Source organism: Chanos chanos, chromosome 2 (genome assembly GCF_902362185.1).
Source record: "Chanos chanos chromosome 2, fChaCha1.1, whole genome shotgun sequence".
Lineage (NCBI taxonomy): Eukaryota > Metazoa > Chordata > Actinopteri > Gonorynchiformes > Chanidae > Chanos > Chanos chanos.
The window spans coordinates 12,391,085-12,414,898 of record NC_044496.1 but is presented as its reverse complement, the minus strand read 5'-3'; the positions used below and the strand labels follow the sequence as shown (position 1 = coordinate 12,414,898).

At 39.4% G+C, this 23,814-nt stretch overlaps 2 protein-coding genes across 2 annotated transcripts; both read right to left on the bottom strand.

Moving 5' to 3' along the window:
* Positions 1 to 3,988: 3,988 nt before the first annotated feature.
* On the bottom strand, positions 3,989 to 4,963 carry mc1r (melanocortin 1 receptor). Its single transcript, XM_030766903.1, has one exon. The coding sequence runs from the start codon at positions 4,961 to 4,963 to the stop codon at positions 3,989 to 3,991; it is 975 nt and encodes a 324-aa protein (XP_030622763.1).
* A 5,691-nt stretch (positions 4,964 to 10,654) lies between these two features.
* Positions 10,655 to 23,191, bottom strand: tcf25 (TCF25 ribosome quality control complex subunit). The gene is made up of 18 exons (XM_030764701.1): positions 22,889 to 23,191; positions 22,446 to 22,592; positions 22,121 to 22,195; positions 21,905 to 22,029; positions 21,603 to 21,668; positions 21,402 to 21,484; positions 20,425 to 20,555; positions 19,922 to 20,021; positions 18,796 to 18,889; positions 18,486 to 18,578; positions 17,884 to 17,989; positions 17,475 to 17,634; positions 16,921 to 17,008; positions 16,403 to 16,561; positions 15,322 to 15,412; positions 14,871 to 14,950; positions 13,834 to 13,909; positions 10,655 to 11,674 (listed from the first exon to the last, which is right to left on the bottom strand). The coding sequence occupies exons 1-18, from the start codon at positions 23,105 to 23,107 to the stop codon at positions 11,507 to 11,509; spliced, it is 2,061 nt and encodes a 686-aa protein (XP_030620561.1). The 5' UTR covers positions 23,108 to 23,191; the 3' UTR covers positions 10,655 to 11,506.
* Between the last annotated feature and the right edge of the window lie 623 nt (positions 23,192 to 23,814).

Sequence of the window (23,814 nt, the reverse complement as noted above, 5' to 3'; positions counted from 1 at the left end):
CTGTACACATGAAGTTATAAGGTTTTCACTCTTCAGCTACAAGAAAACTTCCTGATCTCTTTTTAATGGAGACATTTTTAACAGAGACATTCTTATCTGGCATTAAAGCCTCACATGTCCACATACATATCATGGGTATTTCTATTGACACTAGTGCTTTTAAAAAAATTTGGACTAAAGACTTTCTTGGTGTTGTGTTCACAGGCAAAAACAGTAGCAGACATAATGTTCACATGTAAGGAGGTAACTTAGAGTCACAATTGCAAACCCAGTGAAATCATGTGTTTAGAACTTTTCACAGTTGAAAAAGATGCATAATTTAAATAGTGTTACAGAAATGTTTGTCCTACACTGTTCTACTAGACATAAGTCAGTGTATACCAGTGTATGTGGAGGTCTAGGCTGTTTTCCAAGCTTGAAGATTGCATCAGACTCTTTTGACAGGAAATTAAAAAAAACTTTGATCACAGACCATGAGACTTTTCTAACCCATTTGCTTACCAGTCTTCTTCTTAGTCACAGTGAGAAAAAATATTGTTCAAGGTCCAGTGACAGAAAACAAAAACTGTTTGTTGAAATCAAAGCTGAATAATATTCCATTGAGCCAGTATGTCTAAAATAACCCTGTCAGCCCTGAGGGTTTCTAACACTGTCTTATGAGCTGTGGAGACACGGAGAGAGAACGAAGAACCACCATGTGAATACTGGAGAAACACTCGATTTATGGTCAAGATGTGCATTTTGTGGAAAAGGAGCATTCTACTACTGCTCACCTAAGTGATTATGTTATCTCATTAACAAATCCACCTTCACTCTCCTAACCTATATGTTCTCTCTTGCTGGGTCCTTTGAAAGAACGATTCCTTGATGAAATACATATATAGTATTCAGCAGCTCAAAATATAATACCAATAAAGCTATTCTTTCAAGCCTGGAGCCTTGAGCCTTGGGAAGAAAGAGAGTTAGAGAGTGAGAGGCCAGAGACATAGATCAAGAGGCAAACTTGAACTTTGAGCATTCTTAAAAGCTAACAATTTCATAACCCTTGTCCTCTAATTTGGAAAAATAAAGCTTTCCTTTGTTTGATCTAATCCTGGGTCTTGAGCTTCTGCATTTGCTCTGACTCTGGTCAATGACAGTGTTTTTGCTGCAGAGAAACAGTTCTTCATATTGCAGTAGGTTAATCATAAAAGTTAGACATCATGAGCTGGCATGTCCTTTTGTTTGATGCATCAAGGTCTGATGAAAAACACTTCAGAAGTTAGTTGTCATATATTTCCACTGAAACTCATAATACACAAAGTTAAAGATTACATCCAGCTCCCAGATCAACCTACAGTTTCTGAGAAAAAAGCAACCAAATTTCCATTTCAGTTCGTTGGTGAACTTATTGGAATCTATGTATTAGTAGCTTTTACAACCATTGTGTTACAGAAACATTCGATGACATCTTCTAAATCTTTTTTGTCTCAACTATTTTTAGAATTAAAAAATCAGCAACATTGCATGAAGCATTTAATAAAAGCACATGTGACAACTACTGTATATTTCCAGAAGGCTAATATGTACAATGTTTCCTGCATTATCACAGGAGGAGATATGTGCACTATGGCATAAAGCCATCAAAAAACTAAAATAGCTTTCAGTGAGTGAAGACAGTCATTGTAGTTAAGAGGAAGTAATCTGAGATGATAAGATGTTTCACAGGCAACCGTGAAACTTTTCACCAACTGCAACTCACCTGGACACCTGAGAAAGTTGCCTGTCATACATGCAGAGGAGAAAAAAATGTGATTCACAACATAAGATCTTCTGAAATGTTTTTTAATTGTCTCATGTCTCATCTACTAAATTCCAGAGCTATCAGATTTTTTTTTTTTTAATTTTAATGCACTTTTTATTATCAAACATATTTCATGTTTCAAATATCACTTTAGATTGAATGGGTGCATGAATGCCTGCTGTGATAAATAAATTAGATTGTCTGGAGATCTCGGTTATCACTGAAAAGTGGTTTTATAATGACATCAAGAAAAACCTTTGAAAATTAAGTAGAAATAATCTTTTAAAGGAACATCATCTGAATTAGTCAAATAACACTTCCATTCAAAACACAAAATATCATTACTTCCCTTTGTAACACTGATTAACAAGAAACATGTTTATTTGCTACCATTTGTAGGTATATGAAATGAAAGTATACCCTTGCAATCATGGGATACAGAACATTGTCTAGAATACAACAGTAACAACCTTGTTCTCTCACCTCAGTTCATGAAAAGATGTATGTTGATGGCTAGCTTTGATGTAATGGATTCCCATGTCCCCATATTCCCTCAGGGAATCAACTGTAAAATGGTAGCTTTATGGAAAAGTCACAGCATTAAATTAACACAATAAATTTGTTACCAAATATGCACTTGAAGTTCCTGTGATGAGAAAGCTATCTCACCACATGACTACATGCTCTTTAGCTAGCAGAACCAAACACAAAACAGTAACTGTCTTTGTTTCTTTCACTGTGCTGTAGAAAAATGGTTACGTTATGAATGGCATTGTTGCAGTTACAAATATTTCAAATACTGCACTGCCTAATTTCAACAAAGATGAAAACACAGATTCTGCAAAACAAATAAAAAAAAAACACTTGAAAATTAAACTTGTAATTCCAGAAACTCTGTGTTAATGTCAAAATACCAACACAACGTATGAGTTCAGCATTAAAATTGAAGCAATATCATGAACCATTTTATTTTAAATATTTGCATGTTAACAGCAAATAGACAGTTACACAGAATTATTATACCACAAATAAACATATTTTTACAAACAATACATACAATTCTTACTGGTTCCATTGTACCATTATCAGCTTGTGTAAAAACATTTCTAGGCCCTTTTCTGTATACATAACCTTAGGCATGGGTTCACAAAGTTCACATGGACTGTCACATAAGACTTATACTGCTCTATTTGACTGTAGAAAATAATCTTCTTAAAAAGACAAATGACTAAACAGGTAACAGCATGTTATAACATTTTATTTCATTTAAAATATAAGTGCTATTTCAATTGCTATTTTTATTCATATACGTGGGCCTTAAATCATGACAAGAAATTGCTTGCACATTCATAACCACATGACAAAGGAAACTGTGCCAGTTCTCCGCATTACAAAGTTATTCCATTTTTTTTTATTTACATTAAAGCAAGGTTGCATTTTCTAATACAGGTTTATGTTTTAGCATAGTTGGAATTTGTAACAGTAGTGCTCATTTATATTCTTAGGTACTTTTCTTTGAAAGAGTGAATGAGAGTAAGAGATCTTCTCCCTTTGTAAAGAGAAAGAATGAATGAGAAAGGGAGAAAATGAGAGAGGTGGGGGAATGACACGGTTTTCTTAACTTTTTTTTTCTTCCCATATTTGATACTGATCCAGTTGATGCAGGATAATAAAAAAAAAAAACTTTTGTATTTGTGCGCAAACTCGGAAAACACAATGCTTAACGCCAAAGTCCATTAACAACAGATGACATTTAAGGGTGTACATTCTCAGAGAACAACAGTCACTTAATTTACATTTTAAAACTGTAATCTTTCTGTCCAGTGGTCGTTTCAGCATCTTCCCCTTAATTCTCCATTACCAGTTTAGAAGAGGAGTGTAGAATACAAAGTTTATTCAAAGGATTTTTCTTTGAACAATTGAATCGGGAGAGAACACTCAGTCGCACGTTCCTGTCCTTGAAAGAATTTTCCGGTTAGTAGGCTAAAGTGAAGGTTGTCGCTAAAAATAGCAATGGAATCTTAAAAATAATGTAGATCGTATGTGCGCTCAGTACAGCGCAAAAGAGTTCTAATCATGAGTATGATTCAAAGCTTCGCCGTATTGTCGTTATTTTTCCTCTCACTAGCTGTCTGAGGCAGAGTATCACAAACCTTCTGAATAACACACACAACTCTTCCATGCTTTACTGTCGATCACATTGTCTCACATGACAAAGCACCATGAACAACATACGAGCTCCTTCAATGTCTTGCGCAGTTCTTGGCTCCGGTATGCGTAAATCAGTGGATCTATAAGTGAGTTACAAATGATCAGGATCAAAAAAAGGTTAAAGTGGCTGAAGAAGCAGTTACAGTAAGGGCTCTTAGGGCAGGTAAGGATGAGGATGAGATGAAGAAAGAAGGGACCCCAGCAGATGATAAACACCCCGAGCAGGATGGTCAAAGTGATTGCGCCTTTCATACTTGTAGCCTGACGACGGCTCTTGTGGAGAGCCATGATGCGCCGCGAGTGCACGTGCGCCAGGAGGAACATATGTAGGTACAGCACTGCAGTGAAGACCAGCGTGATGCCAAAAAACGTCACAAGACAGGCTATCACAGCATTGTCTCGATAATAAACAATAAATAATGTGCTAGAAGTGGTACTAGCTAACCAAACAACAACAATGATAGCAACGGCTCTCTGGGTTGTCATTATACTGTGATAACGCAGTGCGTAAAAAATGGTGATGTATCGGTCAGCGGCTATCGTGGAGAGGAAAGACAGCGAAGACACCACGGAGCTACAGATCATGATATCGATGACGTTGTCTAAGTGTCTCAACATATTAGGTGTCACTACCAATAGACCGTGCTCTGTCAGCAGCATGAACATCGTCTCCACCACATTGCTGACACTGACAAGCATGTCGGAGACGGCGAGACAACAGATGAAATAGTACATGGGAGAATGCAGATTCCTGTTCTTAATGATAGCGAGTACCACCAGAATATTTTCCACCAAACTAATCAAGCCAAGCATTAAAAACAGTTCCTGGGGGATCATGATTTGAGCACATCCTGTCGTGTTCTGGTCCCCGGTGGTAATATTGTGAGTAAAATTGTCGACGTTGTACATGGTTAGCGAGCTGTGTTCCATATGTTTCATGGAGAAGTAGTGTTGAGATGTGTCGTTCATTTCTGACCTTGTTGAATGGCAAGAACTCTTCAGTTACTTGGCTTGACCTAAGTTAATTGGCATTCAAAAAGTGTGGTTCTCCTATGAAACAACAATAAAAAAGCACTTAGCTTTTTGAAATCGAGGCCAAGACAGGGGTCTGTAGTGACTTTTTAAAAGTAACAACCAGAATTTCCCCAAATCCTTAATTTATGTATAAAAAAAATAAAATAAATAAAGTTCTTCTAGTACCACTAACACCATAACATTTTAAAAACTTGAACTCACATACTGAAAACCATGTATTGAAATGAGTAGGTTATTTACCTCTGTTTTGAACTCCATCGCACATAATCCGATCTTGGTCGTCGCACACAAAGCACCAACAGGCTGCTTTAGTGTCTCAGTGTACAGAGCGCACGCCACCACTGCTCCCGAATACAAATCTTGAGAAGTCCCGCCTAAACTTTCGTCTAATGCAATTTGTTGGTTTGGTTGCATACAAGTCATACGATTCTATTGGCTAAATTTTATGTAGAGATTGATCGTTTAATCTCGGTTTATGAAATGCATATATATAACTTTATAATTATAAACTGCCATCGAGTATTTATCAAATTTGGGTGCTAGTCCATCCATACTTTAAAGTACTTTCTGAAACTGTAACAAATAGAATTTGTTCGACTCCATAAAAAGCTCGCACCACGGGGACACAATACATCTAATCCATATCTGTGGGTTGATAACCGCTTCAATAATGCTCACGAAAGAAGAACTCAAATAGTGCCTTTTAAATGTATCTGGACGTTCTTAAAGATGTTCTGTAACTCCTCCCTTGTCAGCGTCAAAAAAAAGCAACCATATGACTTTGAAGCCAAAAGAAACTGATTCTTTGTTACCTACGTTTATTCACTAAAGAACATGACAAGCAACGTTAGGAGTGATGTAAAATGACTATCAGATAATTTAGGTGCGCCTGTAGTTTGACCCCGCATTGGACATCACTCACCCTGACTGTATAACCAACATACAGTGTTCCGGACTGAGCAAATGTGTCATTAAATGAAGGCACATTATGCAGTTTCACAAGAAACGTTTCTGTGACACTTTAATTTCAGGGAACTCATATACCCACATTTCGTTAAACGTCTGGCAAAAAGTCACAGCTTCTTCCAAAAGTGTTCGTGCCACTATGGAACTCCACAGTGCCTGAGAAGAACGAAAGAGACAAACGCTTTAAAATAAATAAATAAAGAAAGAAAGATAATAATAATAATTTAAAAAAAAAAAAATTTAAAAAATGTGGCAAGTGTTTTTAGTAGGCTGCCTAAAGCTGCTGTAGACTATATTGGGCTCATTTGCCTCAGTGATTCAGTTAGACATATCTCATATAACACATGCTCGCAGGACATGGAAGGTGGGGCAACTGTTTGATTACTTGAACACCACAGGATCCTTATATCAAATGCGCTCATTTTGGCAACTGCAGGATTGCACAAATGCAGATCTCGTGTCACACTGAATCTGAAGCGCTCAGAACCCCAGTAAATTTAATTAGGTACTTCTGGAGACGGCGACCCTTGTTAGTAGAGTGTTTTGCATCCCTTGAATTGACCAATGCAACCTTTAATTAGCATAATACGGGCAATAACTAACAGATTATGCTAAACAAATGCACGGTCTAAGACCTGCTTGATTCAGAGAAAGTATTTCCTCTCACATATCATGTCCTGAATTGTATTGGTGAGAACCTGTGAAAATTCCACACAGCCAGGGACAGTTAAACTTGGATAAATGGCTTTGAGCAGCAAGTAAACTTAAAGCACTGTAGTAACATTGAAATACACAAGCAGCATGCCTAAAAATTATTTTCAGATGTTGTATAGAACAAAAAAATGTACAAATTCACCCCTATGACAGACCTGTAGCATCCATTAGATGACAAGTTAAGAGGTGATTTTACTGTTCAGTTTTACTTTAATCTAATCCCATTAGAAGCATTTTTTCTGTTGTTAGAAGAGATGGAGAGAAAAAAGAGAACATAAGACAGAGGATTGCAGTTTGCAACTGAGCAGAACAACAGGCAGTATCAGCCATGTCTGTAGGAAAAAGTCCCACTAACTGTAAGCAGTCAGACGGCTCGCACCCACTGTGTGAGAGTGAGAGATAAGACTTCTCACACATCCCCTCTGGTCTGGTGCTAGATCTCTATCTGGCTTCATCAGATGAGCCACATTTACATCTGAGCACTTCGACTTCACAAACAAATCTTTCAGACGTATTATGGAAACTGCACAAAAAAAAAAGAGAGGTGACCACGCCTTATGTGGAAGGATTTGAATCAAACAAACATCAAACCAAATCAAACAAAGTTTTCCTGGTAAATTTCTAATTAAAAAACTCACCTGTAAAACAATTGAGTTTCAGATACAGCAGTGTGTTGAGGTACAATCAGAAAAGACTGTGTAATCCTCTCTCATGCATACATACTTTATCATCCACAATTTCCCTTTTCCAAAAGCTCAGTTCTATAAAATATCCGGAGACTAAGAGCAGAGTGTCCCAAAGGGCATGTCTCTGACAACTGACTTCAAATGGAAAGGCCTATACAATTTCATTATAATTTCAAATCATGGCTCAAACCAGCACAGATAAGAGGTTTCTGACATGTCAGTAACGTGGGATATATGATAATGGGCATACGGATACAGTGCAGATGTATATCTCCAAGGAAGTCCTCTAAGTTCATGGTATAATTGCTAAGCATGGAATGGTATGTGACAGTTATGTGCCCTGCATTGCTTACTGTGACATGGCTCTGACCAGAGAGGTCCAGGCACTGAGGTAAATAACCTCCTATTGGCCATGGGCTTAAGGACCAGGTCCACTTCACTCTGGATGTCAGTTGGTTAATGTATGGAGTAATGGTTACATAAAGATAAACACAGCCATTAAGACTGAAAATGGTAAATATGGGATCTAAGATAGGACACACCAAGAGCTGTGTTTATAAAGGAGAGAAAATGTGATTATGACCAGTTAGGCATAAGCCATAATGTACAAGATTCAAATCTCAGAGGGCATATTAGTATACTGGACGTTCCACAGCAATGTCAATATTTGTGATGTTCAAAGTAAGGACAGATTCTCTAGAGATGAAAAAGGAGAAGGTTTAGATATAGGAGGGAAATATACAAAAGTTAGCATTGCTCACACTCCGAAAGTAATAAAAGATATGCATTAAAAATATACAAGATATTTTTAATTACAGTACAAACAATTACAAATATTGAGTAACATTTGAAATGAAAGAGATCTTTTTCAGTATATTATACTATGATTTAGTAGTTCACTGTTCAAGATAATGCTTTTTCCACTTCTGTTATAAAATAGGGTAGATCTGAGAGAGCTACTTTACACGACCTCAGAGGGTTAGCATAACATCTGAGCTGAGGTTGACATGCAAAGAGAGACTCTGACAACTAACCCAATGTTCATGCATGTCATGTCATTAAGCTGTAATTAGACTGCCTCAGTTTATTCCCATCAAGAAAAAGTGAATGACTAATGAATGACAGACATCGCAATTTATACATTTAGCATTACTGTGTACAACCATTGTACCAATCCCAGCATTCCAGACTAAATTTCTGATTTGCTGTGTAAGGGTAAGGTTTTAGTTCATTACAGATAACTCACAATATGCACAGTGGAATGTAACTACAGTAAAGATCTTTCAGAAAAAGGTTACGCTATGGTTTTCTCCTCTGTGTCACAAGACAGCCATGACCTCTGAGACCAATCTCTGTTTTGTGCCTTTCAACCTATGTTTAGATTTACTGTTTGGGCAAAGCAGACTTATAAATACTAAAAAAAAACTATCATTAGACAGTCCAAAATATGAATGGTCAGACTAACTGAGAGCTGAGGGCTCTACCTCAAGACTATGCTACTGCACTGTATACAAGGAGATGCACAGAGGAAACACTCTTACCCGGAGTGAGTCACAAAATGGGTATAAGTATAGTTAACTGTCTAATATAACTAAGACTTTATTAATCTCAGTTTATTAATTAAAACAAACATGCACAGCTGCGGGCGGTATCGCATGACAAAGTTGAAAACCAAGGCATCATGTCCACTTGTCTTATGCTTTCTTGAATTCATGTGGGTTGTCATATTTGATTGACTGTGATGACTAACATGATGTGCTGGAGGCCTGACTACTGCGCAACGAGTAATATTAGCTTTCAAATCACCAGTGTAACACAAAATAACTATTTAAAGCTATAGTCAGCAGTGAATAAATACTATGTAAAGTGTGAACGCGTAAGGCAGTGAAAAAAGGCCTGAAGGTGCAGTTGTCCCTGGTTCGAGAAAAACGACACCTCACATGAACACTCCTCATGACACTGCCTGTAGCTACAGGTGAACTGGCAAACAAGGACTGTGTTTCACAGCTGTTTTCTCTTTCCTCTCACATCAGAAACACCATTAAATAATCATGTGGCTCTTTGAAACAGAGGAAATAACACAAATCTTTGTGAATGTGCATGTCTGTTTTGTAATGAGTGAGGTGTTTCTGTGTGTGGAGTCTTGCAGTCAAGTTAGTGTGCATGTGTCTGTGTTCTTCTGTACAAAATGACTTCAGCTATATGCACCACATACTGAATGCAATATACTCATTCCGTGGTTTTCCATTCAAATTTCCAAAACTAAGATCTATAAAGTCCAAAAGGAAGTCAGTAGCCAGCTATGGTTTCATGTTTTGTCTGATGAGCCTGTAAAAAGTTCACAGCGCTCCTGAAACTGTGCAAAACCACATTTCAAGTGTACAGAGCTGACTAATACAGTGGAATGAATAAGAACTATTCATTTTGGAAATTAAGATCATGGGATGGCGTTTCCTATTGCCAAGGGTGATGGTCATTTTAGGTCAGCGAGGAATCCCTCCCCTTTTCTGACATGACGCAAAACAGGCAAATTTTAAAATCATTTAGAGATACCTCCAGAGTAGAGGATATGTGTTAATTTGTATATCTGTTAGTTCAAACAGTAATAGAGATGGAAGCACTAGCCATCCCATACGTGTCAAATATATTTTAGTAACATTACAGTACATATGCTACTCCGCAGCAAATTCAACTCATTTTCATTATTGTCAAGGTTGAGAACAGGCATGACTTGAGCATCATTACATTTAAGGTACCACAACTGCCAGAAGGATCTGGTACCCTCTAGACCAACTGTTAGCTAATGTTTAAACACAGATGCTCTTTCTTTTTACCAATCTTTAAAGCATTGTTTAATCCTCTTTGTAGCTTTAAGCTGCTGGGTACAGCAAACCAAGAGAAAATCATTGTTTATTGTCTATGCAGTCTTATTGCAGCATTGCCATACCCTCCAGAAATGAAATAAAGTGAGTTTTATAATTATGAATTAAATATTTTTTGTAAAAGGATTGCTTGCAATGCCCCTGCGGATCCATCTGATGATCCAAGATCCATGAACTTGAACTGGATCCCGCACTTGAGCAGCTCACGGTGAGGGAGCAACGCAAGATACACTCTTGATTAGTGGCTGATTCCAAGGAAAAGACACATCGTAAATCACAATTTAATTTGTGGTAATGTCAATCTGTCTGTGTGTAAATTACATCATTCTATATTATATTGAACATCCAAGTCATTTTTCCTTGAAAAATATTTTCCCTGTATCATGTGCGATTTGAATGAAAACTTGAAAATTGCCTTAACACCAACATCTCCCTTCAGAAGCTGTTCAAGACACAATATGCCTACTGATAACAGCACAACAGCAAAAACATTCAACCATCTCATTTCAAGTCTGACTGCGTTTCCATCTCTGAAACAGTCATTGGGAGAGGACAGTTACAAAAAAAGAAAAGCTTCCTCTACTGTAAGGTGCAATTTATATTTAGAAACATTATCTTCTATCCCCGCCACTGATCTTGTCTGCACATAATCTATTGGCTTTTGAAGTTTACCTAATTTTGAATGTAGTGACAATCCAGTTTCACAAATTCACCTTGAGACAGGAGGAGGCAATGAAAATCAGAGCAACACTGGAATGAATGAGAGAAACCCTTCAGCTGCCCAAAAAAAACATTTATCCTAATTAACACTCCTATTCAAGAGGTTTTATTTAAGAGAAGCTGATTTATTTATTCATTCATGTATGTATGCAATTGTTTTGGGTTTTTTTTTCTTTTTGCTTGGCAAATACCTGCGGATGGAGATCAACAAGAGATCATAAGGAGACTGTGGTATGTGAGAGAAGCAGGTTGAGGATGAGAGAGGTCTGGGTGAAGGAAGAGAGTGTTGTAAGAGTATATGTAGAGGTTTCATTTGTCATCAGAGGAAAAAAAAACAAACAAACAATGAAATAAAACTGTCAGTTCCACCCTCCTCTATTATCTTTGTCATTCTCAACCCTCTCTTCACTTTCAGCGACATCCAACTTTCATCTCCGCCATCCTTTTTTAACATCTCCACTCTTCTCCACCATCCTCTTTTAACATCTCCGCTCTTCTCCGCCAGTTTCTCAGTCCCACTCTTCCTCATCTCTGTCGGGGTTGTCCTCTCTCGGAGGCTCCTGAAATTGGATGTTTGCTAGCATGTCTCTCATGGCTACCATCAGACGATTCACTTCTTGGTTCAACTCCCGGCCAGCGCGAGCCACTCCCATGTCCTCCTCAGGCCTTGGACCACCCTAAGAGACAAATGGTTCCAACAATGTAAATTTTTCAGAACATTCACTGCAGCTACACATGCGATTTAACAATACCACCGTATGCATGACTACAGCCCTTTCAACTCTTAAGGACATTTAAGACAGTTGTTCAAAGAACGTTTCATGTCAGCATAAAGCAGTAGGGCATGACTGCCAGAGCAGATTTATAACAGCGATACTCAGGTGCTCACTTCTTCAAAAGGGGTGTGACATGACACCTCTACCAGGTTATCCCTGGTATCTCTTTATCTTTCAAAGTCACCAAATTTGACATCTTTCCTTTCGGAGCTACGTGTTCGCAACTGTCCTGTGAAGCACTTACTTTGATTTTCTGGACTGTTTTTGGATTTCATGGAGAAAATCTGATGGATTTAATTTTGAACTCAGATGTCCTGAGTAATCTGAACTGATTTCATTTTCCGCGCCTAAATTGTGTTTTCCAACACACTGCCTTGTCGGTAGACTGTGAGAGACAGTGTAGGAATTCTGCTATACGTCACCCGCCATCTACCTCTGGTGAAGCACAGTCTGCCTGTCTCGAACAAGCAAGGCATTCCATCTCACACAGTTACCAAGCATCATAGATTATGATGTTTCAGATATTCAAGATCAACATTGTGTTCAAGATGTATGAATCGCTCCCAACTGACATCTCTAACAATTAAGTTTTTATTTGGAATGAAAGCTGTTATATTAGGAATAATAGAATATTTTGCAAGGAGATTAAATTCAAACAAAAAAAGCCACAAATCTCAGTTTGAGATTTATGCCTATTTGCGCCTGAATAAAGCAATAAGTTTGATGAGACACTGAGAGAAAATATTATTTGCAGTGCATGCATCAACTGTAGGAAGCGCTTAACAAGAGTTCCTCAGTATAAGACTCAGTATAAGACCGATAATGAATACTGACATCGTTTTCTGTGTCTTATACATTTCAGAAACCATACCCTTCTAACTCTGTCTTTCGTAAATGTATGTTGCCAAATCTATAACCCAGAGTAAACTAATCAACCTACCATTTAAGTCAGAGTCCCCATATGTTTCTTATCTAAAATGTGCTCCTCTCTGTTTGTGAGGACATACGTTGTGAAGTAATGAAGCGGACAAAGAGCTGCTCTACGTTTACCATGGTGTCTGCTTAATGTCTGTAAGTTAATGGTAGAACCATGACCCTCTCACCTCTGATGTACTTTGTTCATAGGTTCACAGTTTTAAACCACCTCATTTACTCACACACCAGCCAATGACATTTCTCTGAACCAAAACGGTGACCTTAACACTTCCTGGAGTGGTGTCAAATGTGGTTACAGAGAGTTTTCTGATGGCGGATACTGATTCTCCATGTTCGGTGCTGATTCGATGTCTAATGCATTGGTAACAGAGCATTACGAGTGACATCAGCAGAAAAAAAATTATGCTATTCTAGGACCGCTGGTGCAATATCTTTCGCTTCAACAGACAAAAGCAACAGGTCACTGAAATAATCCACGTAAGAAGGGCTGTGTGATTGTTTATCCGACTCGGGCTGATTTGGATAACCAAAATAATATCCTGCAAGGCAAGCAGAACTAAACATAGCATTGCAACTTAGAGAAATTAATTTCCTGTCAAAGCACTCTGAGAAAACAATTCATATCAGGCAAAATTTTCGCTGTCTGTCCTAACTCCACTTACAAACACAAACTTCCATCTCGCTTTGTTTTCCTGTTATAGTTCCGGAGACCCGGTCCCTCTCAGAAGAGCGGCCAGAGTGCCTCTGATATATAAAGGCTAGACATGCCTCAGGGTCCCCTCAGTTCTGCCTCCATAAGCTTGCACTATCATTGGGGTAATGGACAGAACACGCGTGCCCTACCAAACACACGCCAAAAGCTGTCACATATCCTTATATCTCTCCTCACTTCTGCCAGCTTATTAGTACAGTATTAGGCTGTTTCGCCTCTATAGTCTTGTCAAGGCCAGCGTACATGAAAAGTACGGCAATATGAGATGGCAAAACGGAACATAATGCGGACCCATTAATGTTCTTTGTCTAAGTTAAATTAATTGGTCATAAGAGAACACAACGCAATCTTGTTTTCCCCTTCAGTCTGCAGCTGGTCCGTGACAGAGAAGGATGTGAAAAATCCTACTGACCTGTAGGTTGAAGTTTGGCAGCAGTGAACGGAAGAAGAGGGATAATGGGCTCTCATTAGAAGCTGCAGCATTCTGCCTACAAACAAAGAGCAGGGGAAACTGTTTACAGATCTCAACCTCACATACAATGATTACTATGTGCTTAAGATGCAATGCTCTTCACATCTGGTTGCATAACAGGCAAGAATAGATAACAACATTGCTTAAAAAATGTTTTCTAGACCTCAACAGCATAGTAAATTCACTCAAAATAGAACAAGACCATCAAATTCATGTCCAATTACGCATTTGTGCAAGCGCTCTATTCCAAACTCCCACACAGTTTCAAATTTTTTTTTCATTGTGAGAAAACCTTGCAAAAGCACTGTGTGCAAACAGAAACTGATGCTGCTGCTGGTCAGTGTGCTATCTATAACTTGCCCTCTATTCCAAAAACAACTATGTGTTATTTCTGGCTGCTGTTTTTGTTTGAGACGGGATTCAAAAAAACAAATTAGCCAACTCTACGGCTGCTGTCATCTACTTAAGCCATATCTCTCCATCCTTCCACCCCTTTACTCATTAACCGCTATCACAAGACCTAAGGAGAGAAAGAGACCAGCCTGGAATGCAAGGTTTGGTTGTTACGAACAGGAATGCTTTCTCAGATGAGTGAAAATTGAGTGAATGCACAAAACCACAGGAATATATATAACAGCTGGTTCCTTTAAAACAGGATCATGAGTGGCGCACCAGTGTGACTGATTTAAAATGAGCACCTCCATTACACAATTATTCAATGACACATTATGCAAGTTTAAATTATTTCTTTAGTTGCCGGCACTGTCTAGTGCATGCTCATCAATGAATGGACAAAATGATCTGAATAAGACATCGCATACTACGGTCTCCTTCTGTCCTCAGTTTTATCATCGAATATACATAGGAGCAGCTTTCTAAAACACAGTCTTCAGGATTGTAATTTCAGGACTGCTAACAAATCTTTACATAGTGGGCTGACACACATGCAGTGACTCTGGGAAAGGTTCGACATGTACCTCTCTGGTCTTGTGTAGGAGACCACAGAGTCCAGGGGTGGGAGGGGATCAAAACCCATGACTGGTTGGGTTGTCACTTCCTGAATGACAGAGACCACAGAGAGTTCTATTACAGTCAACCAATCAGTGCGCACAACAAGTGTTAAGTAGTAAAGCAGGCCTAACCGCAGCACATGCATTGATTAAGACCAGGCATGTGTCTGATGTCACAGTAGGGTCGATACAGATCATGACTGTGCTTGAATGAAACAGATATGTACTGTGATGTCTTTGAGGGAGCTAATAAATCTAAATTCTGATAGATTCACATGTGACAGCTGATACTGGCATTCAGCAGTTTCAGAAAAACACAAGAAAAAAAAAACCTGATTCACTGTTTTACTGGCTAAAAAACTACTGTTCATTGCATGTGGTCAGTTTCTATACATCTCTCTCTGTATCTGTTTCTCACAAGTGGCAGCGTAGATGTGGCCTCCTTAATCTCCGACAGCAGAACATGCCGGTGGATGTTCCTCGGAGCACTCTGGTATCTCTGCTTCCTCCTGATCGAGATACAGACACAAACATGGTAAAAAGGGGACAGTCAGCGCAGTTCTGAGAACTCCCCAAGAGAAATGACACCAGCCTACAACAACAAGTAAAACCACGTCACTGTACCATGCCATGAATGTAAAGAGCGAAAAATAAACACCACAGAAGTTTGTCAAGCATTGTTAACACGACATCCAACTTAATCTAACAATCCTGAAACAGAGCCAATGCTTCAAGAATAAAACAAGGGCTGACATTTACAGGTATATGAAGTTACATTTGTAACCAGGGTTAACTATTTCATCGCAAAAGGTACAACTGACTTTTTTGCTCAGTTTTTATTTTTGTTTTTAATTTTGTTTTTGTTTATTTTTGAATGGACAATAATTGAAAGCAATATTGACAGTGCCACATTTGCATGTAAAATAATCTAATCTTTCCATGAAACAGCTGCTGTGTTGTTTACAGAAACTGGGTGAGAAGACCACAGTAAAACATATGAAAACAGTATGTCATTCAATGTAAGGAGAAGCAATTCTAGTTATGGAACTCTGCAGGCGCTTTGGAACAAGATGTGGTTTCAGACATAGAGAGGCTGTCCTATACTGCACAGTCTGGCCACTGTGGATCTAACAGTCAGTCAGATGACTCGTGTTTACTTAGTTTGGTTAAATTTATCAATGGTCGCCTTTCAGAGGTATTTTAATTCAATGCAATTACAATGTACGTGCAAATGAAAAAGTGAGTTAGTGGCTGAAAGGTGAATAAGTTGGTGGTAAGCAAAGCCTTCCCTTGGTTAATAGACGTATGTTATTTCGTAAACAAGAATGCGGCTCTGTGCAGGTAAACAGAAGCCTGTCAAATGTTTGCGGTTACCAAAGAGGGAAAACTCCTCTCCTTTTTTCACTCAAACCCACGATGAGAGGTTTCCCTAGTGGTGCATAGTATGAAACCGTCAAAGAACATTTTTGGGATGCTCTGTGTGTGTCTGGAGGCTTTACTTGTTTTCTGAGTCCTCCACAAGCGGGTCTTGCGAGTCCACCCTCCGAAGCACCTCCCTCACATTACCCTCCAGCCAGAGCATCACTCCTGCCTCTCTCCACAGACTGTGACAGCGCCCCACATACAAAGCCACCAGCTCAGTCAGAGCCGGGGGCTGCCTGAGAGAGAGAGAGAGAGAGAGAGAGAGAGAGAGAGAGAGAGAGAGAGAGAGAGAGAGAGAGAGAGAGAGACAGACAGAGACAGAGACAGAGACAGAGAGAGAGAGAGAGAGAGAGAGAGAGAGAAAGAGATGGTGGGAGGGGGCGTGTTTATTTAGACAATCATGTCGTGACTGTCAGGGCTTGAAAAGCAGACACTCATCATATTTCATGCTCTTATCAGTGACATTACCTCTAAATACACTATAATAATATTTTTATAACAATAATGGCAAAATGGAACATTATTCAATTTTCATTTGTATTAGGAAATGTTTAAAAGCCATGGAGAAACATGGAGAAAATCAGATAATAATTACCCCAGTTGGCATTTAGGTCCAAAGAAAGCATGTGATGAGACTGCAGTGTCTGGCTGCACTGTGCAGAGATCCAAAAGGGGCATCAAAACTATAAAAAGCACACAAACATGATAACGCTCAAACACAGAAGGCAAAGTTATATGCATACAAATTTATATTATCAAAGCCTTCACAGGAACAGGGGGAGAAAAGAAAAGGAAAAACGAGCATGCTGGCAAAGAGAGATCTCCTGTCTTTTACAAACAAACGCGCGCGCGCACACACACGCACACACACACACACACACACACACACAAAAATGGATGAAGACACGTGAGCCCAGGCACCTACAGGTTGTCCAAGAATAAGAGAACATTCAATCAAAAAGCGTTTTGTTTAAAGAGGCAGGCTAAACTCAGACACTGCTAACAATCTAATGAGAGTCATCAAAGGGCTTCTATTTACTGCCAATAAACCCAAGCAGGTATTTACTCAGCAAATACTGTCTAAGCCATTCTTAGTATGTGCGTCTGTGTCGACGCGTGTGTGTGCGCGCGTGTGTGTGAGTCTCTCACCGCCAGGGAACATGATGAGAGCATTCTGTAAAAGTAGGTCAGATTTCTGTTTCGTGCGTTGGCTCTCCTCAGCGGTGCTGTCCTCCTGCTGACTCAAGTGGTAGTGGGACAGGGCCACTGAGAAAGCAAAGTTTGGGAGCTGGGACAGATTCCGATGGACCTAAACACACACAGCAAAAGCTCAGAATCATTTAAAGCACTGCTTTCAGGCAATGAAGCAGGTCATTAGATATGAGACTTCCATCACATTTTTATCAAACTATGTGATTATTCTACAGATTTAAAAAAAAGGATCTGTTTTGAATGTAGCATGAGCACCCACAATACATTGTGAATGTGAGTCAGCTGTGACGGACTGTGAGGAATAGCGTCTGAAATTAAAGGACTGAGATAAGCGTGCTCTTCTCACCTCCCACTCTTCATATAGCCTGATGAGGCAGGTGTACTCTCGACAACGCAGGCACAGGAAATCCACCATCAGCAGCATGCACAGTGGGTCATTATCAGGGTCCAGACTAAACAGCCCCATAATAAACAACCCAACAGATACGGATCAACATTACAGTCTCATCATCACCTTCAACAATTCTCTCATTCCCATCTATCTAAGTTATTCAATATCCACCCCTGACTACCACACTCCACATCCCCCTGCACTACCATTCTCCTCACAGTCATATGCAACATTCCTCCCCGTGTTATTCTCTGAATACCATACGAAACATCTCACTTTCTCCTCTGACTACCACCCTAAACATCAACAATGGCACAGACACCGGCCTACATACTGAGCCAGTTACTCAAGGGTCTGCTTTAATCTCCGGTTTTAAGATTAGGCATGGTTCAGAGCTCAGGAAGGGCACAAAGCTTTATAGGGCTCGGTCAGGATCCAAACAGTACTTTCATGGTCTGTGACACATAATAAATAATGAATAGAGGGGTTGATCAATCCATCCTCTCATTATCTATGATTTTCTCTTTTCTGAGTCATTCTACTGTTCGCTGCTGTACCTGAGGATGAGTTTGCAGTACTCCAGAGCAGTGCGAGGGCAGCCTCTCTTCTCTAAGAACATCATATGTTTGTAGAGAGCCAAATAAAAAGCTCTACAGACAATGAGAGAGAGGCAGAGTGAGAATGTGCATTGTTACTGTTTACCAAGGCTACGACATAGACTCAGTTAAGCATTAAAATTGATCATTCTCAAAAAGAGAGGGTTATGAAGGAGACGTGAGGTGGACAAACAGAGTGAGATGGTTATTCCTTACTAGAAGGACAGAGTACAGAGGAAATACGGGTGCGGTGAGGAGGAGATGGCATCACCTGTTCTCTGGTCTCAAGTAGTCAAGTCGGCAGATGCCTGACGTTAGGCTGAAGACAGGGTGGAATGCACATTCGAAGCTATACAGGGCCCTCTCTAGAGTATACAAGCACACACATACACACACACACGCACACACACACACACACACACACACACACACAGACAGAAATGATGAGAGCAGCACATTGTTTCAAAGAAAGGGGGTATACTGTGCCTTTGTAGAAATCTTTATCAACACATAGAGACCCATGAACTACAGCATGGTCTCTGTGATTAGTTCAGCTCTTAAAGCTAAAGTAAATCAACACAACTTGCTGGCACACAAATCTAAGGAACGGGCTGATGAAACAGGCTTTGGGAAACAGGGCCTAGACATCTCCATCATCTATATGGTATCCAGTTTATATAAAATGAAGAGTGCTCTGAAGGTAAAACTCAGCATAACATAATACTATCAATTATCAGTGAACTTAACAGAAAATATAACATGTAATATAAGCTAAAAAGTAGACTCTAGGTATAAGTTTTATCTTTCATAAATCCCAAGACAGGGCAGTGACCATTCCCTAAAGAGAGCAAAATTCATCCGTTCCTTCTTTTACAAGTGTGAACGGTCATGAAAACGTAAACATAGACTGACTTCACTCACTCAGGGTTCTTCTAACATTAGTGCGTAAACCTAAGGTCATCTGACAACTAAAGAGCCTTTAACAAGTTCTGCAGCTGCACTTCACAGCACATTAAGGCTGAATAAAAGCATTTCCTCTTTAATCAAATTGATTGAGGAATTTAAGATATCCTGTGAGGCCCCACGGCTCTATTCTATGTTTTTGCCCATAAGCTCTTAAAACCTTTATGTTCAGTGCTCCGTTTTCCAAGTAGAGCAAAAACATTGGTAATATAATATCCATAATATCTATAATAACAGAAGCAGTGTATCACACCAGACAAGTCTTGTATAGTCTAACGCTGGATATCTCTGTGCGTGTGACACATCTGCAGAGCTTAACGCTCAAATCACATTATCACCGGTCCACAGCTAAAACTGAACAGAAAATTAGCAACAAAAGACATAATGAGAGGTTTTTAAGAGGGAAGTTCTGGTCTAAAATAGGCCTTGCTCACCAATCAGGTCCCTGGCCATCTCCTGGTCCTCTTGAATACGGCAAACATCTGAGAGCTGTAGCAGTGAGTCTATGTGATATGGATTCAGCTGCAGCAGCACCTACGGAAAAAAGAGAGTGCTGTACTGAACTAAACTCAATTATTCATATATACAGTATGTACACTACCTTTTAGCTTTTGTCACAAAGAAGCTTTACCAAATACGGTGCAAAATGTCCCCAGAAGGCTCTGGAAAATATCTTCGTCTCAATGACTGTACTTTTTTTTAACAAGCATTTTTTAACGAGTAGTTTAAATAATGATCATGGTCAGTTTTCCCCTCACATTTGCGGCATTCCACATAATAATTTTTGTCGAAACTCTCCACTGATATGTGTATTTCTAAGAGACTTGTTTCAGTCAATGTCAATGTGAAGTGTTAAATATGGGTTAACCTTTCCATCTCCTGCACTGCACTGTGGGAGAGATGAAGTCTTGATTATTTTTATTTACAGAGTGCCTACCACAATGTTATTGGGATCCATGGACTCCACAGCATCCAAAAATTTGAACTGGACCTGCTGATAATCACGATTGTGCTCAAAGGTAAAATACTGAAGACTGTCTTTGGACTCCAGTAGACTCATAGAGACACCTGAGACATCCAGCAGCAGGCCAGGCAGGGAGTGAGAAGGGGAAGCATGAGTGGTGTGGAAAAAGAGAAAAAAGACAGGGGACAGAGGGCAAACAGGTGTATTGTGGAATTAGTGTAGTAGTGCCAATGAGCAAAAGTCTAAAGGACAAAAATATCTGAAACACTTATTCCAATAAATGGTTTAGAGCATTTTTTAAGGTGTCTTAAAAGGAAATGAGGCCATTGTGTCATATTGACTGTTTTAGCTCTGTCCCCTGAATCAGGGTCATCAACACAGACTGTCTTACACAAAAAGCCCAACATCAATGGAGCCTTTGACTCTGTTAACCAGGCTCAGGGTTATACCACTTTTTATTTACAGTGTGTGGTGAGAGAGCAGCTTTTAATAACATATCATAAACCCCTAATCAAAGACAGCTTTGAACCAGAGGCTCTTGAGGAATGAAAGATTACACACATAGTTCTGTAAATCATAAATAACGTCAATGACAGAGCTCTTGTCTGAATATCACATCCAGTTGAAAGTGGCACTGAGAAATCCTTTGGGGACAGATGTGATTTCTCAGCATCAAACCAGATTTTGCGAAAAAACTGTTTACAAAAATATAGGACTGAAAAATTCTGTTGGAAAAAAAAAAAAAAATGGAAGCATGTTACACAATAACCAGGCGCCAGTGAGGCTAGACTGTGCTACTTTTGGTTCTCACTTTGGGCCATTTCTGTACTGTACTGATTTCAGCGCAATCCTGGTACTTAGCGTGAGCTGAGCAGAATGCACAGCTTATTAACTGGAGAATATACTAAACTCATTCAACTTCCTGATACTGATGTGAAATCAAGATGTACCTGGTCGACTAAAGCGTGGCCATGTATCTTTGGGAACAGTCATCCATGTGCTGCGGTGAAACTGACGCTGTCTTTGTCTGGGCCTGAATAAGACAAACACGTCCACCCGCAAGGAGGATATTTTCAGCGTATATTCCACATATAACAGACAAATTTCAACAGATCACACGATGATGATGATGATGATGATGATGATCTAACCTTTGATCTCCCAGGACTGCTCGAGCTCCAAAATACCTCTTCAATTCCGTCTCAGGATTCAGATTCCTAGAAATGCAAATCAGCAAATGTAACAGTGTGAGACAACAGAACGAGCACCCGACAGTCTGAGAAAGTTCTCATCACCTGAATTGCATCAGTGTCCTTCAAAAGATATGATGTAGCAAAACTATGCATTATTTAGTCTTTCAAGACAACATTATTATTCTGTGGGTCTGCTTGGGTCATCTCTGTGTTTAGCCTAATATTGTTGAGGTCTGGGTAGTGAATGAAGGCTCACTCACCGGTGCTCCACATACAACACAGGCCTGTTATCTGAGTTCCCCAAGTCCTCACTCTGGTGAGACAGACCGTTGGTTTTCTCAATGGACTCCAACAGAGCGTCGATGTCATCACCTGCATCCTCCTCCTGTGCGTTACACATAAAGGACATCTACATTTTAGATATCCAACATAAATCATTTGATAATGATTGTTGTGTTTCATGATATTTTACATACTGGTGCCTCTCCACCAGAGGCCTTTTTCTTCTTTTTCTTCTTCTTCCGCTTGTTATTCACTTTCTCACTACAATCCTGGCAAAGGCAACAAACAGAATTATGTAAAACGTTTAAGAAGAGTACACCCTTAGTATATCACCTCATCTAGTATATCAGTTCTCAATTTATACGTCACTGCAAATGATTAAAATACAAGCCCCATATACTTGTAATACTTAAAGATTAACCACGGGTCACTTGGTGTTGTGCAGTTTTTTCTTTACGTTTGGCGCACAATATTAACCACATTAAAGTATGAACAGCAATGATTACAATGAAGACATACTTTTCCAACTCCAGCCTCTTGTTGGGGAACTTGTTTTTGAGATTCGAGGTTTCCATTCTTCCCATCATGACCGTCAAAGTCTTCTGGTAGCACAGCAATCTCCTCCTCAGCTGCAGGCTTCTCGGCATCGCTGTCTGCTTCACCGATCTGTCAATCCACAGTAGGACTCAAGAGTAGGAAATGATTCATTTTCATAACTGTCGGTTCGAGTTATCAACTGCAAGCAAGATTACGCTTAATGCACAGCGCAGAGCCGGTCTTCATCAGGCTAGCAACTTAAGTTGATAAAAGTTCAGCGACTTGAACTTATTTTGGTAAGCTCATGTTAGCTAGCTAACAGGCTGTTACATATGACAGACTGGTATCATTCTGATCCTGTGGTTGTTCCCTTGATTAAAGCCCCGGGACAAAATTACATGAACTAAAGTGTCCACCAGACTTACCAGTTCATAAATATTACTAATGTTCGTCTGAGATTTTTTCTTCTTTGTTTTGCGGTTGCTCTTCTTAACTGGTTGTAAAACAGCTTCGTCTTGGACCTCGGCCTCCTCTTCAGGTTCCTCAGCATGTCCATGATCATTGCTGAGTTTCAGATCTCCAATGTTTAATTCCTCCTGCCCACGTTGTTTTCCCTTTAGTCTTCGCAGCGCACGGCTCGACATTTTCACATGCAAACCTATCAAACACCTGGGTCGTAACGGACCTTAGTCATATAAAATCCAAACTGAAAACAAACAGCAACGACAACTTCCACCACCACCACAACATTTCTCATTGGATATTTAAGCGGAAGTACTTTTACCTTTTCCGGAAATGACACTAAGGTGTACCGCGGCCGTTTTAGGACAAGTATATGTATTTGTTAAAATACATATTATAGGGGCTGTCAGAAGGTTCGCATGTGGTATGGCCGTCCTCAGACTTTTTTTTGGAGCAGGCTACGTTATCCCCACCGTGTTTCAAACCATTCGCAACAACGCGCCCCCACCCACCGCCACCACAGACGCTTAAAAAAGCCCTCAGATGTGAACTGCAGATGAGTAATAATAATAATAATATTATTATTAATAATAATAATAATAATAATAATAATAATAAATATCCTACCATTGTACAGTAAAGACCACAACACCATATTACTTTTACTATTACTTTTCAAACGTTATTCATATTTAAGATCAGTGAACACTCAACTGAGGAGCACTCACGAATCTATAAGAGCTCTGTTCTGAACAGTGTGATTTCTCATTGGAATAGTGAGGGTGTTGTTGTATGGAGGAAGGCCTGATTTTTTCCTTATAGATATCTCATTGCTAATTAAGTGAAAGACATGTTATTTAATCTTATTAATAAAGCAACTCAGCTAAAA

What these genes read in the sequence shown, in the direction of transcription:
- mc1r (XM_030766903.1), bottom strand. Translation starts at nt 4,963, where the DNA reads ATGAACGACACATCTCAACACTACTTCTCCATGAAACATATGGAACAC.
- tcf25 (XM_030764701.1), bottom strand. Translation starts at nt 23,107, where the DNA reads ATGTCGAGCCGTGCGCTGCGAAGACTAAAGGGAAAACAACGTGGGCAG. An exon ending in CCACATCTACGCTGCCACTT is followed by an intron (nt 14,951 to 15,321) that starts GTGAGAAACAGA and finishes TCTGTCATTCAG; the next exon opens with GAAGTGACAACCCAACCAGT. An exon ending in TCCTACACAAGACCAGAGAG is followed by an intron (nt 13,910 to 14,870) that starts GTACATGTCGAA and finishes CTTTGTTTGTAG; the next exon opens with GCAGAATGCTGCAGCTTCTA.